General features: G+C 43.4%; 1 protein-coding gene across 1 annotated transcript in view; it reads right to left on the bottom strand.

Annotated features, from left to right (window-relative positions):
- Positions 1-13,627: 13,627 nt before the first annotated feature.
- The window catches only part of ITGB3 (integrin subunit beta 3), a 303,301-nt gene continuing 297,221 nt past the window's right edge, over positions 13,628-19,707 (bottom strand). The window contains exon 15 of the mRNA XM_069237983.1: positions 13,628-18,265. Within this exon, the coding sequence (XP_069094084.1) occupies positions 18,194-18,265 (72 nt within the window). The 3' untranslated portion in view covers positions 13,628-18,193. The remainder of the gene's footprint in view (positions 18,266-19,707) is intronic.

Genomic DNA, 19,707 nt, shown 5'->3' with positions numbered 1-19,707 from the left:
GAAAAGTGCAGCACCACTTTTCTTAAATCAGGCCCATAGTCTGCGGGCAATCCTAGCAGTGGCGTGGGAAATTTTCGCTATGGTAGTGTAGACTACGCAGCACCTCCACCCTAACTTGTGGCCAAGTGCTTGGGGGAGGCAGCGAGAAGGGGTGGTGGTCGGGGAATCAGACTGGAGGGGGTAGCGTGTGGGGTGGGACCTTCAGTTGCAGGGTATCCACGTAGTGAAATGTTATGATGCACCTGGCTAGTCCAAGCTGGTGCAGCTGTCGAGAATGCCCTGGAGAGCGGAGAGGACATCGTCCCATGTGGATGCACTGAGGCATTTTCGCAACCCACGCACCTTTTCACAAGGAAGTGCAGGGACTTCAGCCCTGCCTCCTTTAATAGTCGCTGCCTCCCAGTTTGCTGCCCCCGGGAGTGTGCTTGCTTTCCAATGAATTGCAATAATTTTCAGGCTCATTAACATTGCAAAGTCAATGAAGCTAGTAGAGGCACTGCCAGTCTCACACGCCCAGCAGGCCATTGGCCACACAGTCCAGGTCCGTACAACCTCTAACTCTGGCCGGGACATGAGTGATCTCCTTCTACAGGGTGCAGACAGGTGGATGGCTCCAGAAAATATGTAACATGTCTGCTTCCAGAGCACGGCAAGGCCTGCAGTCAGGGGGTGTTGTAGGGTAGATTTTGGGAAGCTTGGCTTGGGTGAGGTATGCCCTGTGCAGGATGTTATGCTGTATATAGGAAACAGGCATCGCAGGAAGCCTTACATGGATGTGCCAAAATTGTATGCCACTCCTTCTGGGTCAACTCACGGCTGACATCAGATTCCCAGGTGTTCGGAGTGGGTTCAGTGACTTATGTTAGGGAGCCTTAGTAAGTCAGGTGATCAACCGGAGGTCTGTACCCATTGTGTGTAGCATGCATGTCAGTGGATGGGGGTCAGCTTTTGTGTCCACTATGCCCCATAGTCGTTCGAGTTCTGCCAGTAGTTGCTTATAAACTAGGAATCTGTCTATAGGAAGGTCGAAGGGGATGAAGGTCCTGTCATGAAATAAGTCGAATAGGGTTCCCACTCCCGCTGATTCTCAAAGCTCCAATCCCTCACGAACCACTTTTACACAGAAGGCCTACATAGAGCACAGGGTAATCTCCAGAGCATAATGTGGCATCTCCGCATGATCCTATGACTCTTATGTGCCACACGCAAGAGGCCACTATAGGGAGTGGGCAGTACGGCAATGAGGAGAAATAGTTCCTGTAGTAATCTAAATGGCCTCTCCTCGGGCTCCATCCCTCTCTCTGCCTGGTGGCCCCCACCAACCAATGTGTAGGCCACTGGAGTCGCACTGCCAGATAGTAATACTTGAACATCGGGGTGCTTAGCACCCCTCCCCCCGCACATTCTATCAGGAGCTGCAGTTTGGCCAGGCTACTCTTTGCCATCTCTGCACTCCAAACGAGGCTGCCAGGAATTGTGTTCAGTGACTGAAAGGTGTTTCGGGGAATACTCACAGGCAGATTAGCAAAATACCAAAGGAGTCTCGGGAGCATCACCATTTTGGAGAGTGACACTCAACCCTGTACCGTAAGGGGGAGGGAGCACCAAAAGGTGATTTGGGGTCAAAGAGATGAGATTGCCTTCATGAGGTTTCTGTTAATCAGATCTTGGGAAGAGTGGTATATGTGAATGCCCAGGTATTGGAAGGTGGGACCTCCCAGCGAAAGACGTGGGTTCCTAGCACAATGTGTTGTGGAGGACTCTGTGGGTGGTGCAGAAACAGGGAAGTCTTAGCTCAATTTACACCCAGATCAGAGGTGACCTGAAAGGCATTCAGTATATGCACCGTTTCATGAATATTATTTTTACATAGACTAGGATGTCGTGAGCATACAAGGATACGGCATGAAGCATGTTGTCTAGGAGTATTCCCCAGAAGCAGCCCGCTTGGTGGAGCCGATGCTTGAGTGGCTCCATCGCCATGTTGAAGAGTACAGGGGAGAGGAGGCACACCTGTTGCATTCCTACGCCTTATGGAAAGAGGCAGGCTGGCGTATTCCTCTCCGCATACATCTTGGCTTCATACATCCTACTGGCTATACAGAGTAGCAAGTCTAGAAGATGGGCGTGGCAGTCTCTCTGCACAGTCAGCTCATCTTTCACAGAAGCGTCCTCCTATGCAGCCCCCTTGAGGCCTCCTAAGGAGGTCTCCACCTGGACGAGTTCCAGGTGCAGGTTGCCTCACGCAACTATGCCTGAGGGCATGCAGTGTCCATCCAAGACTGCCTTTAGGGCCTCCCTCTCCACTAAGCACGTGGTGGTTGTTCCACTGTTTTCGGTTGTATATTTCATCAAGGTGTCCCTGGACAATTTCTAGAACACTGGGTCCTCCAGCATTGTGGGTTGTAGGCTCAAGGTTGGCACAGGCTGGTGGGGCTCTCCACATGCAATGTGCAAGAGGAGCTTGTTGTGATCCGATAGGGTCTTCCCCTAGTACTCTGTCCCTGTAACTTTCAGTTGTATGGTGTGGTGGCAAAGGTTATGATCTAGGCACACTTGCAGATCATGTGGTGGTGAAAAGTAGGAGTACTCTCAAGTGGCTGGGTATAATGTACGACGGCTGTTTACCAAAGACCAGTGTGTGAGCCACACTCTCAAATAGGACTCTGCACGCTGTGTGAGTGGTTACCTGTTTAACTGGGGGTCAGGGACACAGTTGGTGGCCCCTCCAAGGCAGGTAGGACCATCTAGTCAGGAGTGTAGAGATGCATGCCAAAAATAGTTGTTGTGCAACATTTGGTACATAGATGCTTCCCAGCAACACAGCCCTGTCATCCAGGAGGCCCTCTTTAACCGCATATCACCCCTCGGGGTCAATCTTGACCGCAGTGCTGTGAAAGGGCACAGATGGCCTAATTCAAATTAACTCCCCTCTGGGGTACCCAGAGTAGATCGTTGTATAACATTTGTCCCTCCAACATTTTTGGAGCCTGGGGTCTTCACTTTTTGTGATATGCGTATCTTACAAGGTATTGGCCCATCGCCTCTTAAAGTATTGGTGGACCAAGTGGCGCTTTTTCACCATATCCATCTCTCAGACATTCCGGGATAGAAAAGCTAACTTGGTATTCATAATCATACAAACACATTGGGAGGAGGGGTGAGCTAGGTGTGGGCCCTGCAGTATCCTGACTAGTATGCAGACAATGTGCATAACAACTGCTGTGTGTGATGCGCAGCCGAATAATAACAATGAACAAATTACCCAACTTCCAGTCCCAGGGCAGCTGAGTAACATCAAACTGCCCAAACAAGTAACATATGTCTTCGATAGCGTGGGTTCTGGGGCAATGCACCTCAATATCTATCAGGTTCTCACAAGAACAAGGCGGGGCGCTCTGCAAGGCAGTCATTCATGCATATGCAGTACATAGCATGAGGAGGGACTGAATCCTCTGTTGTCAAATATGGTCCCAGACATACATAATCATCCATGTGCGGCACCACTTCGGTGGAAAGGCAGTATATCCTGGGGTGGCAAACTAGGACATTGGGGGCTTTCACCACGGTGGGTCCAATGTGGTTCGTTCTTGACTGTGGGGTGAACTTATTTGGCACCGATGGTGGTCGACAAAGCAATGTTGTTTGTGGTGCGACCCTGGGAACGAAGTCCGAGGGGTCACTGGAACCAAAGGAGCATGAGTCAGCATCTTAGCACACATCATCAGTCATCTTTGTCCCATGTGTCCCCTCACCCACATCATGGTTGCAGCCGCTAGTGCCTGAATCTATTCTTCCCTGGCCTGGGCTGGTGTCAGTGCCCATGTGGCCGAGCATCCCCTCCTCCGGCATCATGCTGGCCCCTGCTGTGTCGGGGGCTGGCCGAGCAACAATACTGTGCATGGGTCCCCGAGTCTGATGGTTTGTAGCTCCACTGCTCCACCCTGTCCCAGGCATCAGTGGGTTCTGTAAAGAAACAGGTGGTTTGATTCGCAATAACTTTTAGCTTTGCCAGAAATAACAAGGACTAGGCGAGGCCCCAGGCAATTACCAGTGGCTTAGAATATTTTAAACATTGCATCCATCACTTTTTGTACACTTTATTATGTCACTCCCAGGAATGACACCGGGTGGCGCTGGACGCTAGGGTATAGTCAGGAAACAGGTGGATGTGGGCATTATCAAAGCAGACAGGGCCAGTCTGCAGAATGGCATCACTGCCTCTGAAATTCACCTGAGGCCACCGGGCTGGCACCTGGTGTGGCTGTTCCACTGAGGAGAAAGAAGGCAATGTGGTCTGACCCTTTGCACACTCCGAGAAGACAAAAATGTGTAGGTTATTGTGGAGTGAGGGCATCTTCTGCTCTGTCCTCTAGCATGCAGGCTTTGACCATGAGTTCTTTAACCTGCCCCTCGAGGTCGGCTGCAGCCAACTTCAGGGTCTGGAATGCAATTTCAGCTTTTGTGTCTGTGGTATATATGTTAACCTATTTCCTTCCTCATTGCCAGTGTCACAAGATGTTTCCATCTCGAGTTGTGTACTACATCTGTAGAATGTGTATTATTGACATGTGTTCCATGCTCTGGCTTCTTGATGCCACTTGGGGGGTTCAACGGTATCTGGTCACTTTCCGTTGGACAACCGAGCGGCGTGGGAGGTAGTTCGTGGGCTGTTTATCTATGTATGAAAAATAAAACCTTTGTTTCTGGTTCCTGCTCTGTTTCCATTATTTATTGAAAGGAACACAACATAATATTTGGTGATGAGCGTGGAGGACCATCTGGATTATTAATATATATTTTAAAGATATTTTTGAATTCTCTCTGGAGCTCACCGTTTACTTCTTCGTGCCTTGGCTATCCAGTTTGGCCATCCCAGGAGTTGTAACGCAACAATTCTGCAGTTGACATCATTATGAGCCTACTTGGTTGCATTTCGGTTTTCAGACATTTTGACTACTACCTGGCCCCCTAGCGCCACATCTGGAATTTGCCTCACGGTGATCCGTGCTACGGGCTTGTTGCAGTTTTCTCAAAGGCACTTAAAAGTGCTAGTTACATGGTGCACATTTGATTGGTTTTCATGCAGCCGCACAAAGGATTACTCAAGATGCAGTTAACCTTTTCATTGTTCACGCACAACCGTGTTAGGTATTACTTTGGCACGCATGGTCAAATTTGCGTGCCGTTGCCAAGGAATCAGCACCTCATTGTCGCGCTACGTAAGGAACCATAGTAACAGCAGCGCTGTTCCTCATATGTGTCACACAGACTGACACCTGTATGTTAATTGTTGCTAGTCAGCGCAACACCTAACATTTCCACAGCAAGATCTACTTGTCAGCAGAAGAGCATACTTTTGAGCTACTGTTATTTATATTTAAAAAAAAGAAGAACTCATTTAATACAGTGACAGGCACACCTCTAAGCCTGTTACCAGGTAGTTACATTTTCTGTTTCCTCTGCAGTCTTCTCAGCGGTGACAGGAACACCTCGTTAGAATATTATAAAATAAGATAAATATTTATTATTTTAAAAGTTTTAATTTTGTTTGTTTAAAAAAAAAAAAATGTAATTTCTTATGGTATATAATACAATTTTATGGTAGATTCCTTTTTCTAGTTTTGCCTTACATTACACCATGGCAAGCAATTCACTTTTGAAAACTATTTGGTTGCAATTGATGCCACAAAGTTTGAACCTCAAAGAAAATGAGCAATATTGTTTAGTCATGAAGGGCAACAAACATTTAACAACTTACCTGTAACAAATGCCCAAATGGATTTTGAAGGATCCTGGAATGTTTACACCGAGGCTGTAGCTAGATTAACTAAAAAGTTCTCTGAGCAGCCCAGTGTACTACTGGAAGGTTTATTTTTTTCAGATGTGAACAGTCCATGGAAGAGACAGTTGAGGAGTATATCTCTATGTTGAGAAACCTAGCAGCTGTTTGTAATCTTGGAAGTTCACTTGATACGTACATTTGTGATTAATTTGTTTTCAGTTGCGCATCTAAAAAGATTCAGGAATGGCTACTAAGTTCTAGGGTTCCCACGCTATTTGAAGTGATTGAAATAGCTAAGGGGATCGAGAGGTTTCAAGTAATGTTATTGCCTCAGAGTCTTCAAGTTCGGTACAGGGTGTTTCTAATGTGGATGTGTGTTGTAACACTAACAGTATTTCAGCAGTCACAATCAAACTAAAATTTGCTAAAAATACACAGAAAAATGTTTCGAATGTATGTTATAGATGTGGTTCACGATCTCACTTAGCCAATAATGAGAATTGTCTTGCAATTAATAAGAGAAGTAACAAATGTAACAAAATTGTTCATTTTCAATCGTCTGTAGAAACAAGAGAGGCAGTATTAAAGTGAGTTCAGTGGAAACTGATACTGAACAACAGTTGCAAGAGCTATCCAAGGTAGTCTTAACTATCAGTACAGTAAGAGATACAACTATTTATGTAAAAGTACCCTGGTGTTTAGCACACATTGGAGATAGAAACCTAAAGCCTTTGGAGAGCAGAACATTGATATGTTAGGATATTTCAGTGGTACTCTTGCATGTTTAGATAGACAAATTGTAGCGATATCTTAGGATATTTCAGTGGTACTCTTGCATGTTTAGATAGACAAATTGTAGCTCACAAAGGTCGCAATATAACTTGGTGGCAAGTCTTGGCGAGACTCATGCTGATTCCTGGTACTGAAGATTCTATTGTTCTTACAGAGAATTATGGGCCAGATGTATCAAAAAACCAAATTGCATTTCTTAAATAGCGAATTTTAAGAAATCGCTATTTAAGAAATGCAAAATGGTATGTATGATTTTTGCGATTCGGTAATAGCGATTTCTTAAAATTCGCAAGAGCTATTACCGAATCGCAAATAGAGAATCCAACTCCATTTGCACCTATGGGCCTGCTGCAAATGGTTTTGCATTTCCTAAATTGCGAATTCCAGTTAGGAATTCACAATTTAGGAAATGCAAAACCCGGGGTGCTGGGGGCCTAAGGCCCCCTCTGCTGCACCCCAAAAATATTTTTACGGACATGTGAAGCACACACATGCCTTAGGGGCATGTGTGCGCTACATGTCAATTTAAAAAATGCATTTAAAATGCATTTTTAAAATTTGCACATGGTTACCACCAAACTTCTGTTGGTGGTAATTGCATTTCCTAAAGGCCCAATTTGCATTTAGGAAATGCTTGATACATGTGCTTAAGAAATCGCAAATAAGGATTCCTTATTTGCGATTTCCTATTTAGAGAATCGCAGTTTGCGATTCTCTAAATGGGGTCGCAATTTTAAGGAATCGCTATTTTAGCGGTTTGTTAAAATTGCACTGCGAATGCCTTTCATACATTCTGAAAGGCATTTTTGCATTCGCAAACGGCTGAATTTTGCGATTCGCACCGTTTGCAAATGCAAAATCGCTTGATACATCTGGCCCTATATCTCTTCTATTGAATCTGATCAAGAATACCCTGTCAACAGTATACTTTCTAAGTACCCAAACAGATTCACAGAGAGTATTGGAAAGATTTCTGGGTTTGAACATTTTATTAAATTATAACAATCCGCAATACCGATAGCACACAAAGTTAGGTCTGTACCCATGGCTGTTAGAGAGAAAATGAAAGCACTTCTGGATTAATTGTGTTCTGAAGGTATCATACAACCAACTGAACACTCTGAATGGGTTAGTCCAGTAGAATTATTTATTTTTTAATCTGGTAAGATCCGTTTATGTGTGGATTTACGCACATTAAACAAAAACATTAGTGTGGATTGTCATTCTTTATCTGAAGTGCAGGTCCTTTTAGCAAACGTAGGATGATCTTAAGTGTATTCTTTGTTAGATCTTAGATCTGCCTATCACCAAATTCCACTTGCTGCAGAAAGCAAGGACCTCACCATTTTCATCACATCTTTTGGTGATTACAGGTTTCTGCGTATGCTGTTTGGCTTAGCTTCTGCAGCAGGTGTGTTTCAGAGGTTCATGGAGACCGTTTTAATGGGGATTCCTGGAGTTCAAGTGTTCCAGGATAATGTGCTAATACTTCCCAAGACATTTACGGAACACAACTTTATATTAGAAAGGGTATTATGCAAATTTCAAGAAGTAGATGTCACACTAAGGAAAGAAAAATGCAAGATATTTGCCAAGGAAGTAAGGGCCAGATGTCCCAAAGGTTTTTTTTACCCATTCTATGTCTATGGGAAAATGCTTTAGTACATATGGCCCTGAATTAGTTGGGTCATTGCATTTTTGACCAAGGAGTTAAACCAAAAATGTCCTTGCTTAATGCAATTTTGGAATCAAAACCTCCCGAAAATAAAGATAATCCAATCATTTTTGGGGCTTTGCAAATACTATGCCTGTTTCATTCAAGGTTATGCGATGATTGTTCAACCTTTAAGGTCTTTACTCACGAAAGGGCAGAAGTTTGTATGGAAGGAAGCTTGTGATGAAGCATTTAAGAAGGTTTAGGCATTTATAACTTCTTCACCCATATTGTCAGCATTTACGGCAGGAAAGCCTTATGTTTTAAGAGTGGATGCCATTCAATTTGGGCTGGGTGCTGTTCTTTCTCAATGGATTGAAAATCAAGAAAGAACCATAGCTTTTGCATCTCGTGCACTAACTAAAGCTGAAGCCAACTATAGTACAACTGAATGAGAAGCGTTAGCCTGTGCATGGGCCATTGAGAAATTTAGAACATTTTTGTGGGGCACTAGATTTTAAATATGCACAGATCACAAACCACTAATTTATATGATTGATGGTAATGGTGTGGGAATGGCTTCAGCTAGGTTGGTAAGGATTAATTCTAAGTTACAAGAGTATAATTTTGCCATCAAGCATTTACAGAATGGTAAAAATACTAGAGCTGACTATCTGTCTTGTGTACCTTTGGTTTATGAGGAGTCTGATATCCTAGAGGATGATGTAGAGTGTGTGGTTGCACTAATAGAAGACACCTGCAATATCAAGAGTGCTGCAATCTCTAAAGAAAGGTTGTTAGAAGAAATATAGAAGGATTTGACATTATCTGTATGTAGAGTTGTCCAAAATGGATGGCCAAAGGAAAGGAATTTGGGGTCTAGTTTAAAAACATATACAAGTGGCTAGTGAATTGTCAATTGTTGATGGATTTTTGTTGAGACATGATTTTTGGTTCCACCAGTATCTCTACGTAAAGTTTTATTTGATATCGGTCATGAGGGGCATCTGGGAGTGACAGCAACTGTGCGGAACTGAAAACAATTTTACTGGTGGCCTGGCATGGACAAGAATGTGGATGTGTGAGTAAGTGATTGTGCAATTTGTTTAGCTTCAGACAACCATTGGAGAACATCTGAAACTGCATTACACATGGTTCCTTTGCCATGAAGGGCCTTGGTCCAACCTTTTTTATGGATTTTGCAGGACTGTTTGAGTTATTGCCAAATTCCAAAAAGTATCTTATTGTTCTTGTGGATTACTTTTCTAAATGGTATTATTTGATTTTGTGGCTTCTCGAGACACTGACACAGTTATTGTATTTTAAGCAAATATATTTGATATAGAGAGACTCCCAAAAGAACTTATAACAGACAATGGGACACATTTTAAATTTCAGAAGATGAAAATGTTTATAAACAGTCACAATAAAATGCACAAACAGGTTGCTTTGTACTCCCCATCTGCAAATGATTTGGTAGAACGTGTCAACACATTTCTTAAAGAAGGAGTACAAACAGCTATGTCCACCAGAATGGATCTTGAGAGGTTTTGTTTGGGGAAAAAGACATGGAATTATCTAACAACACCACACAGTGTGACAGGAGTTTCTCCTTTTAAATTGTTACGCAACAAGTCACCTAGATTGTTGTTGAAACCTGATTGGGTGCAAGAGCATAAGGATTTTGATTGTCATTTTAACTTAAAGGGGGATGTAAGTAAGAAACAAGGTGCAGTAGAAAAATATTTTATTAGTAGACATCAAATAAGACATATTGGGCCCGATTTTGAGTTTGGCAGATGGAAAACTCTGCCCCCCAAAATCCCAACAGGGTTGCCACTGCCAATGCTGCGACCTCCCTGCCAGTGTTATTAAGAGCTTCCTGCTAGGTCGGCGGGCGGAAACTTAAATCTCTGCCCGCTAGCCTAGCGGGAAACAGGCTACAGCATTGTCTACGGCTCGTAATTGAGCCAGCGCAGTGCTGTAGCCCGCAGGGTGCACCAGCACCCTAGCAATGTTCACTATCTGCAAAGCAGACAGTGAACATTGAGATGGTGCTGGCTGAGGGGTCCTCTGCACTGCCCATGCCAAGTGCATGGTGTCTGCAATAGCTGCAAGGATTCTGTCCAGCTTTGCGTCCGGTGTCTTTGTGGAAATCAGAGTTGGTGCCAAGGGAATGGGGGGATCCTGACACCTGGCCTGGAGCCCTACAGTTGTGTGCAACAGGGAGTGCGCTCTGCCAGGTCCCCGGCATCCCATGCACAAGGTATTTTGCACCCTCATAAATGTACATCTTCACTGAAGGAAAGGGGGGGGCCCTTCTGGCCAGGCATTCCTGCTTCAGATGTGTAAGGGACCCGCCATTCCCCTGAACCGACAAGCACCCAGGCCAATCCAGGGAGGCACTTGCAGTCCAAATGTGGGAGATCTGTACCAAACCATAGAGGTATCAACAGTTCCCCCAGGACCCACCTTACCCCCAGGCACTGGAATCAAAGAGAGAAGGTGTTTACCTCCTACGGAGGAGGGCCCGGGCAGTCCTGTCCGTGGGGGTCCACCGGGCCAGCAACACTCCGGTGTCCAGCTGCTGTCGCAGTTCCTGCCCACCTTTGGTGTCTATGCTGCAGTATGGGGACCTGCCTTGCACCTCACTGGCAGCCGGGCACTCTCATCCCGCTAGTCCAGAGGGGGTAGCTCACCACCAGTAGGGGTGGGCCCTCCTCTAACCAATCTAGTTGTCCTCCTAACTAGCCCTCTGTTCGAGACAGTCCTCACTTGCCTGTTGGGAGGGGACTCAGTGCAGCCAAAGAGGGTAGTCAAGTACATCAGTGCGGGCTTCCGTAGTAGTACTCCTCGTGGCCACTAGTGGCGGCTCTGCACCACCACCTGCCCTGTGAGTGACAGGCAGGCCTTCTTGCGTAAGTTGTGAGGTTGGAGAATGACTAACCATCAGACAGATGTTTCTGTGTCATGCACCAAATAAATATAAGACAGAACAAGTTTTGATCGGTAGGCAGAAGTTGCGAACAGACGTCGGATCAATTCTGAAGACTAAACAGCATCAACAAAATACTGCCTACGGGGTGAATGAGCACTACAAAGTACATATTCAACCAGAGGATTGCGCTTCTTGATTCTAATTAGCGCATGTCTAAATCTACCTCTTAACTAGGAATGAATTCAAGCTTTTTCTTCGGCTATGTAGGAAATAATATTCAAAGATGCCATCTTCAATCTAATATTCTGTCTGTTTTGTCTTGATTATCTCAGCTGACCTCTCTTGATTGTTCCGGACACAAACAAAGAGTTGCTGTAAGTGCTTTCAAACGTTCTTAAATATTGGTCTAAACATTTATCAATCTTTATTAATGAGGTCTATACAGAAGATGTTGAGGAAAAAGCATCTTCCTTACAGTTATTAACTTAAAGGCATTTTCCTGTGGATTGCCAACAGTGCCAATAGCTGTTATTTTGTTATGTATATTTATTATTAATAAGTAATATCATTTTACCAGGGTCCCTTGCTACTGGCAGGCATTAAAAATATGTAGCTTCCTTTTCCTCCTACTATCATATCACTAGGGAAGTAATTCAATGGATCAGTTCTCAAAGGCAAACCGTATCTTGAGTTTATGGACGAGATTCAAAAAGAGCCTCCTGGCTTCTGGTGAAGGTTTTCGCACTTGCAGCAGGATCTCTGCACTGCAGTTTCTCATTGCGTTTATCCCAGTATGACGGCAGAGCCTCCACCACAAGCGAGGAGGCTCTTTGTGAATCGGGCCCAATTGCTTAAACATGGATATGATCTTGAATTTTGGGCCAGTAAGTACTCCATCGACTCTGTATAAGGAAAGGTCAGAGTAAGCATATACTTATTTCCGCTGACTGCTCTAAGTATGGAACCTATAAATTCCACTTATAAGGCAGAACAAGTAAAGATAATCCTCTTTTTGCAAAACAGCCAAAAACATATGGAAATTGGACATCAATTCTGTACAGGCAAGACATGCTCTACAATATAGTAAAATGTGAAATTGTCACAACCCTTGTTGAGACCAGACTAACCATCAAGAAGAGCTTACTATCTGCAGAGACAATGGAATTCAGGAGGAGGGGTTTAGCACGCACAAGAGTGAACCTGGAAGGAGAAGGACAACACAAAGGTTGAGGACTGGAAGAGGCTGGTACTGCGACACTGGACATAAACTGATAGTGGATAGCTGCAGTTGCGTAATGCAAAATAATGGGAGCCCCCATGCAGAATGTGAAGAGGGGCCTGAGTCGCCCATATCTCAGATATTTATCGGCCTTGTGCTGAATGAGCCCCTGGTGAAGAGATGCAGGGGTTTGCGATATGCTCCTGGATTGCTACCATCCCATATGTTTTCACTGCCAATTACTGTTTTATGGTGTTCCCTTGGAGATAGTGAAAGAACACACAAGCTCTCTCCATCTCACCCCCCCTTGTTTACTCATCATAAGCATCATGTGAGGAATTAATGTATGCTTCCAAATTATTATCTCCTCAAATCATTTTGATCATTTGCTTCTTCATAAGGAATTCCTAGAGGAATGTCATCTCTCAAATTAGTTCTAGATTTATTTGGTCTCAAATTATGGAATCCACCATTTGCTGACAAAAGCAATACCTTTTATTTCTCCTAGGTCAAGACTTTGATAGAAGGTTATTTTTCGTAACTTATTGAGGGTCTTACATTGTTAGCAGGGGGTAGGTTCAAATGAAACCTCATGCTGTGCTTCCTTCATCTTTGAAATCCAGCAGAGCTTGTTTATTATCTGCCTCATAGGAGGGTCTGTTGGTTCAGAACAGAATCACTCGGTGATGCTCCTTTTTTAATGTGAATAGTTAAATTAGACTTCCTTCCAATCATCAACCATGTGCCATGTGCCACGACCAAGGCCGAAACACCTTTACCACGTCTCCCCTTTCTGTAGCAAATTCACTAATGAGCAGTGACTGATGTGCACCTGCTTATCTCTTTTTCTCATCTGCAGCTTTCATTGCTTGTTGCAGGATCAAGTGCTGTAATGTCCCCCACCTAGCATACACATATTGTATGTCTTTAACTAAAGGTTATTAAAAACTGTACCCCTGTATGGCATATTTCTAAATATAATTGACAATTATGCTGCCTTAGACACAACTTTTGAATTGATGGCTCTGCCATGCCTGAACCGCTCATAAGCAATAATCATGCAAATACATTAAAAAAATGATGTATTCTGATATTGATGCAAAGGTTTTTACCTTATTTTCCAAAAGATTACACTATTTCCCAAAAACAAAAATGTCCTTAAGAAAAAGGCTCTTCATAAGATTATATTCACAATATGGTTCATATGCACCAAATCGCTAATGAAATAAAGAACAAATATCACATTTGAAAAGAGCATGTTTTATTCAACATATTTTTAAAATAGGCCACCTGGGAGGACCACACAATTAAGTTAAAAAAGTGAAATTTAAAAAATGAAGCTTGTGGACTTTGTGTAGCAGTGCATAAAGAAATAGATTTGCTTTAGTGAAAATCAGACTGCGTGTGCGCCCTCAATTTACACACTTGTCATTTTGTACAGTAACAACAGATTCCTCAGTGCCTTTGCGTCAGCGGGCAAGCTTCTGACAATTCACAGCAGGGAAAACTAGCTACTGTTAAACATTCGGTCAATTCACTATCCCCCTCTTACGAACTCCATATACTCTTGAGTGCTCGGATTCACTAGAGTCCCACGGTAATGGAAGAAATGTGTGGTAATCGGGTTGCCACACATTTCCACCCCAATAAAAAAGTAAAATGACAGCATTATATGACAGAAATTCGGTTATGGTGGTAAGAAGGTGCAAATAAATGAGCACAAGTTTCAATAATTTTTGAACTATCAATCATTTATTTGAAAATAATTCTAAATCTAGACATAGTACCACGCGTTAATGCTATCATCACATCATGGTATTAGCAATGGACTTAAGGGAGGACTATCAATGGGTCCAGGAGGTGTTTGTCTCTAGTGGTTCTTTAGAAGAGGTAATTATTTTGAAAGCCTGCTTGCTTTCTCTGTTACTTCCAAATTGTCTCTCATCTATAGTACGATATCGAAATAACATAACTTTACACTGCCTATGATACATAGACAACGTAAGGTGTTAAAAGTGGTAGGTTTTGGCAACTTCCTATTTTCTGTTTAGCTTTAAACAAACTTTTGTTCTTCAAACATATTAGGGAATACCTTTTGCTGAGCAGACGCCATGACACATCTAATTCCCCAGATTCATGGATTCACATTTTGGGCTGAGCCCATCTCAGTGAAGGAAATCCCAAATTATGGGAGCAGCTTGTGCCCTCTGTACTGGGGCAAAGTCCAAAGTATTAGGAGGCCATCTATCCTAGATCATGCAACGTTTGCGAAGCTCTTCACAAGTTGTCACTTTAATAACAACACATAGAATGGACTCCTACACTTTCGCCAGGCTTAAGTACACTAGAGACTTCTCCCGAGCAGGTGCATTATTTTCTGACCTAGCAAAGAAGCATTTAAACCTGAATACAACATAGACTCCGTAGGGTGGGTCTTTCCTCTGACTTGAACTTATTAGCCCAAGCATGAACTGGCGGTAAACAGGTGGTAACTCTAGCAGTGCAAGCTCCTGCGGTTAGTGAATATATGAAGCATTCAATTTAAAGTGGGCCTGAACACAGCTTAGACATCCCCATCCAAAGTTTGGCCCAACTTCTCCTCTCTAAGTCAAAAGCAACTATGGCAGATGCTCGTTTTCACTAATAGTTCAATGGTTTTCCAGTCATAATCCCAAATACAAACAGATGGCATACTTCATATTTCAGGGTGCACAAACCAAATGCCAGATTTTTGAACCCTTAGGAGTTTGTTGTTTTTGTCATTTTTGATGATGTGCTGATCATTTTTGCAAACCACTCTGTTCTTGTAGAATGTTGTCTTCACTCTGACAGCCAGGAAGAAGGCTGGACTATTCAACAGGCTGAAGAAGGATATTCATTTTCATACAGCACTTGTTGCCACAATGTGCTCTGGGCTTGTATCGCTGGAAATGACATGAATTATTAACCCTCTTAGTTGGACCTGGTTTATTGATCTCTTTCAAAATGAAGAAGGGCAAAGTGAGTCCTCTCCTGGATCAAAATATGATGGCAGGTTGCACATACATTTCTGCAGCAGCTGTATTAACCAACTGATGCACCGAACTGACTGAAAGAAGACAGACTTTAGAAGGCTATATCTTGGGAAATCTCCCACAACCTACAGACATGCCCCAGTGTTGCTTAGTCCACAGCATAGCGGGGCTCAGCCTTCTAGAGGTGCCAATTGTGTGTGTGACTTACGGATGTGATATGGGTTTCTGAAGGCACATTTTAATAAAAGGGCCAACCAAATAACACTTTTTGAATAGAGAGCACAGTTCGGAATTATTTACAGACATTAGACAGCGATAACGTCTTTACAGGTGGGACGAGGAGATCATCCCTGTACAGATGTGTACATCGTCTATTCAGGCGCAGTTTATGGCAATCAATATACAGATGTTGTGCAGTTACAAGCTATAGGTAGTATTTAGCTGTACACAGTGTAAAGACATCCCAACATAGTCTTGGAATGCACATCAGGTGGAAAAGCAGACTACAGAATTCTAGACTACAAAAATAAAGTCTATAAAATGCAGACCACAAAAATAGACTTAAAAATGTAACCTACAAAAATAAGGAATACAGTAAAATACCTTTTTACAGAAAGGTCAACATGCACCAAATCCCGCAGTCGAGCACTTGTACCTAAATGTATTAGGAGCAGTCAGAGTGTGAATTTAATCTAGTCCTTCGATAGATAGAAAGTGAGTTTGGGCAATATTCTTTGAGCTAAACATTCCTGTATGTTCATTATCTTTGCAGTCTATATTTTCTAGTTTATGTATTTGAAATCTACATGAACACTTCTAAGTTGAGCTGTATAGGAGAATGTGTTCCTTCTTTAATGCACAGTGATGGTTTGTTCCCTGGTGTGGCAATAACATGTTTCAAGAACTCATTATTTGTGCTTTATTTATTTTTTATATTTGTCTGTGCTGGTGGAAGTGATGAAAGAACAGCCATACACATATGGGTCCTTACCTTACCGGTATATCCGGCCGGTGACAGTGCAAGGTAAGACTAGGCTGGTGAGAGGACACCACCAGCAGTAGGTAGCAGGCTGCCTCCCCTAAGATCCGAGATGGAAAATGGTTACTTTGCCTAGAGAGGCATAACACTACTACTGGCCAACATGGACAGCTGTAGGCTGAGATCAGGCAATGTGAAGATAAAACCCCCAAACCATTCTGTCCTTTTGCAAGAGTTAAAAAGACTTCTTAAACTACAAGTTTACCACTCGCAGATAAGCATGCTCATCCGCTCACGCTGCGGGGACTGATAATGTTATATTGTGCTCGTGCCATCTCACTGATTTCAGATTCAAACTCATATCTACTATATTCATGATTATTTAAAATTGTTACAATGTTTTGATCCACCAACCTTGAAAACAATAAAATTGTGTTGATTCCTACGAGTGAGATTGAGGCCTTTGTGTTATTTTTATTTCAGTGAAAATGTTAGTGCAATACTCCTGACATTTCCAGCTTCTCCGAGGGGACTATGCATGGTTCTCCATAACCCGAGCTGTGGAGCAGCTCTTTGTGCAACTTTTGGATGAGCCAGTCTGTTGCCTGTGAGGCAGCTATTGGTGCCTAATAAAGAGGCAGCCAGTGGTACCTTAAAAGTGAGGACCTTGGTTGTGGTTATTGATGAGGCAGAAAGTTCATCTTGCGGTGTAACAGACAGGTTTGGCTGTCGGCTAGACAGTCAACGGCGCCTGTTGGTGAGACAGCCAGCTGTGCTTGTTGGTGAGATATCCGGCTGAGGCAGTCACCGGAGCAGCCATCGTGTCTTTATAATGAGGCAGGAAGTTGTGGCTGCAAGACGTGAGGCAGCTAGTGATCCCATTTGCTTCCCAGCTGAGACTACAGCTCAAGGTGCTGTGAGCAACTTCTGCCCACTGAATACCTCAGAGGACTGCATACCCTAGCTTAACAACAAACTTCATTTATCCTTCAAGTCCTTACTCCTGCCCTTTGTCTACAGACATTCACCTTTATCTTCCATCTTGTGCTCATCTGATCAATGTACCACTCGTTCTGTTGTAGAAACAGATAAAATAACCCTTCAAAACTCTTTTGAATAATGCAATAAATATGTTAAACAATCCTAAGGCACTTGCTCACTTTTAAAAACATTTTCTTGTCACAGCAGAAAGCCTTTAAGACTCTGGGGCTCTTATTATAAATGTCCCCTTACATTGCGGTATGTATGGTAATTCCTAGTTTAGAATCTCTTATGGGGATGTGTGATATTTGTTGCAGTTGCTAATTTGGCTCAAATATACTGTTTTAGGGAGTTCACACAGGGGCTAGGTTTTGATGCAGTCTGAGAAATGCACAGGAAAGGAGCATGTCGTTCCATCTTTTGAAAGTACTATTGACAACAGATAGTGCACCAAGTCTCCTTCTAGAAAAAAAAAACATTCACTCTTGTACTTCAAGTTGCTCACTCCTTGCAATACTTTCCACGTTTATGTCCAGTAAGACCATCATAGCTCAGTGTTTCTGAACCTGAGATGCTTTAAGCATCCTATTGGAAATGAGCAGTTGCCCCTTGTGCAGTTATTTTCTGTTGTGCCAGAGAGGAGGGAATTGACAGTGGAAATTGCTCGATAACCAGTGATTCTGAAAATGACTAATGACACACACACACAACCCACACGCACTTCTCTCTCTCTCTCTCTCCCTCTCTCTCTCACACACACACACATTGCTGTGTAAACATGAGTCTCAAAAATTTCCAAGATGGCGTCTGCCACAACATCTGAGCAGCATCTCATTCTGCATTTCCCTTGTACGTGATGTTAGTGAAGGTTGACGTTGCTCCTCTGTATAATGGGTTGTTCGCCTGCGGGGAAAAATACAATTCATGTCAGGATGCATGTTCTGCTACACATAGTAAATACTGGATAGTAGCACTTAATCTATAACAAACAGATGTCCAGCATAGATCCTGGGTGGGGTTTGGGCGGGAGTGATTATCCCTGCCACATTTGTAGGCTAACCACTCAATACGGTAATAAGATCCACTTAGATTCAGGGTACGTGGCGTCAACTTAAGAGGGCTGCTTGAAAATTTGGCATGGCTATGGCCGTGGTGGACTTACTTTGTACTGCTTACAGCTGATGGATTACAAACAGAAAATGTTATTCCAAAAAATCCTAGGACCGGTCCTTGGTGTCACCAAGGTTTGCCACCTGGCCATTTTTGTACTGGCATCACCAGCATCTTAATGTCCTAACTAGTACATAAATTAGAAAAGCTGGTATTTTTTAGTACATACTTAACACTTGACATCAGCTTTAATATCCTGACTTAAAAGGAAAGTAAGCAAAGGCAGAAAACTCATATTAAAAATGAAAACAGGCAATTGTAGTTAATGTTCTATTGACGTACCATGTCCGTCAATTATAGAAAGTTAAAACGTTAACAAATGACAGGTATTTTTCTCTGGGAAAAGTGGTAACTCTAGACTGTCACCTAAGTCAAGTGTTTTTTTCTCTTTTTGTTCGCTTACGGCACATAACTTTAGAACTTTATAAGATAAATGTTAAAATCCATTACATTGCTAAAGCAGCCTCACGCAACACCATGGATACATACACGCACACCAACTCTCATCATGAAAACCTAATTCATGTCTTCAGTTTTGGCCACACAGTCTCATCTGATATGAAGGATGTGATATACTAAGTGATAATTAGAAAGAAGGCAGCTTCAAAACAAAGGTTCACTTAGATGCAACTTCTGATAAAGCACAAGCGCCAGAGGCCCATATGAGCTGATACAATCCTCCTGGCCTATAAATGGAAGGAATGACCCCTTGTCATGCTTACCACCCAATTTATTCTCGGAATGGATATCTCCGGGTATAGCTGAGAACATCACTTCCAAGTTTTGTTCACCAGTGGACAAGTTTGGCTCCCAGTCAGCAAAAGGATCACCTTCCGACTTCTCACCCACGCACACAAAGCCCTCCACGACAAGGGACCGGAATACCTCAACAGACGGCTCAACTTCTACGTCCCCACCCGCCCCCTCCGCTCCTCTGGCCTAGCACTCGCCGCCGTCCCTCACATCCGACGCTCCACGGCGGGTGGGAGATCTTTCTCCTTCCTGGCGGCCAAGACCTGGAACTCCCTCCCCACCAGCCTCAGGACCACCCAGGACCACTCCGCTTTCCGGAGACTCCTAAAGACCTGGCTGTTCGAGCAGCGATAACCACCCCCTTTGTCCCTAGCGCCTTGAGACCCGCACGGGTGAGTAGCGCGCTTTATAAATGCTAATGA

Source organism: Pleurodeles waltl, chromosome 6, assembly GCF_031143425.1.
Source record: "Pleurodeles waltl isolate 20211129_DDA chromosome 6, aPleWal1.hap1.20221129, whole genome shotgun sequence".
In the NCBI taxonomy this organism is placed as follows: domain Eukaryota; kingdom Metazoa; phylum Chordata; class Amphibia; order Caudata; family Salamandridae; genus Pleurodeles; species Pleurodeles waltl.
The sequence above is the reverse complement of the archived record's forward strand: the minus strand, read 5'-3'. Positions and strand labels throughout refer to the sequence as shown.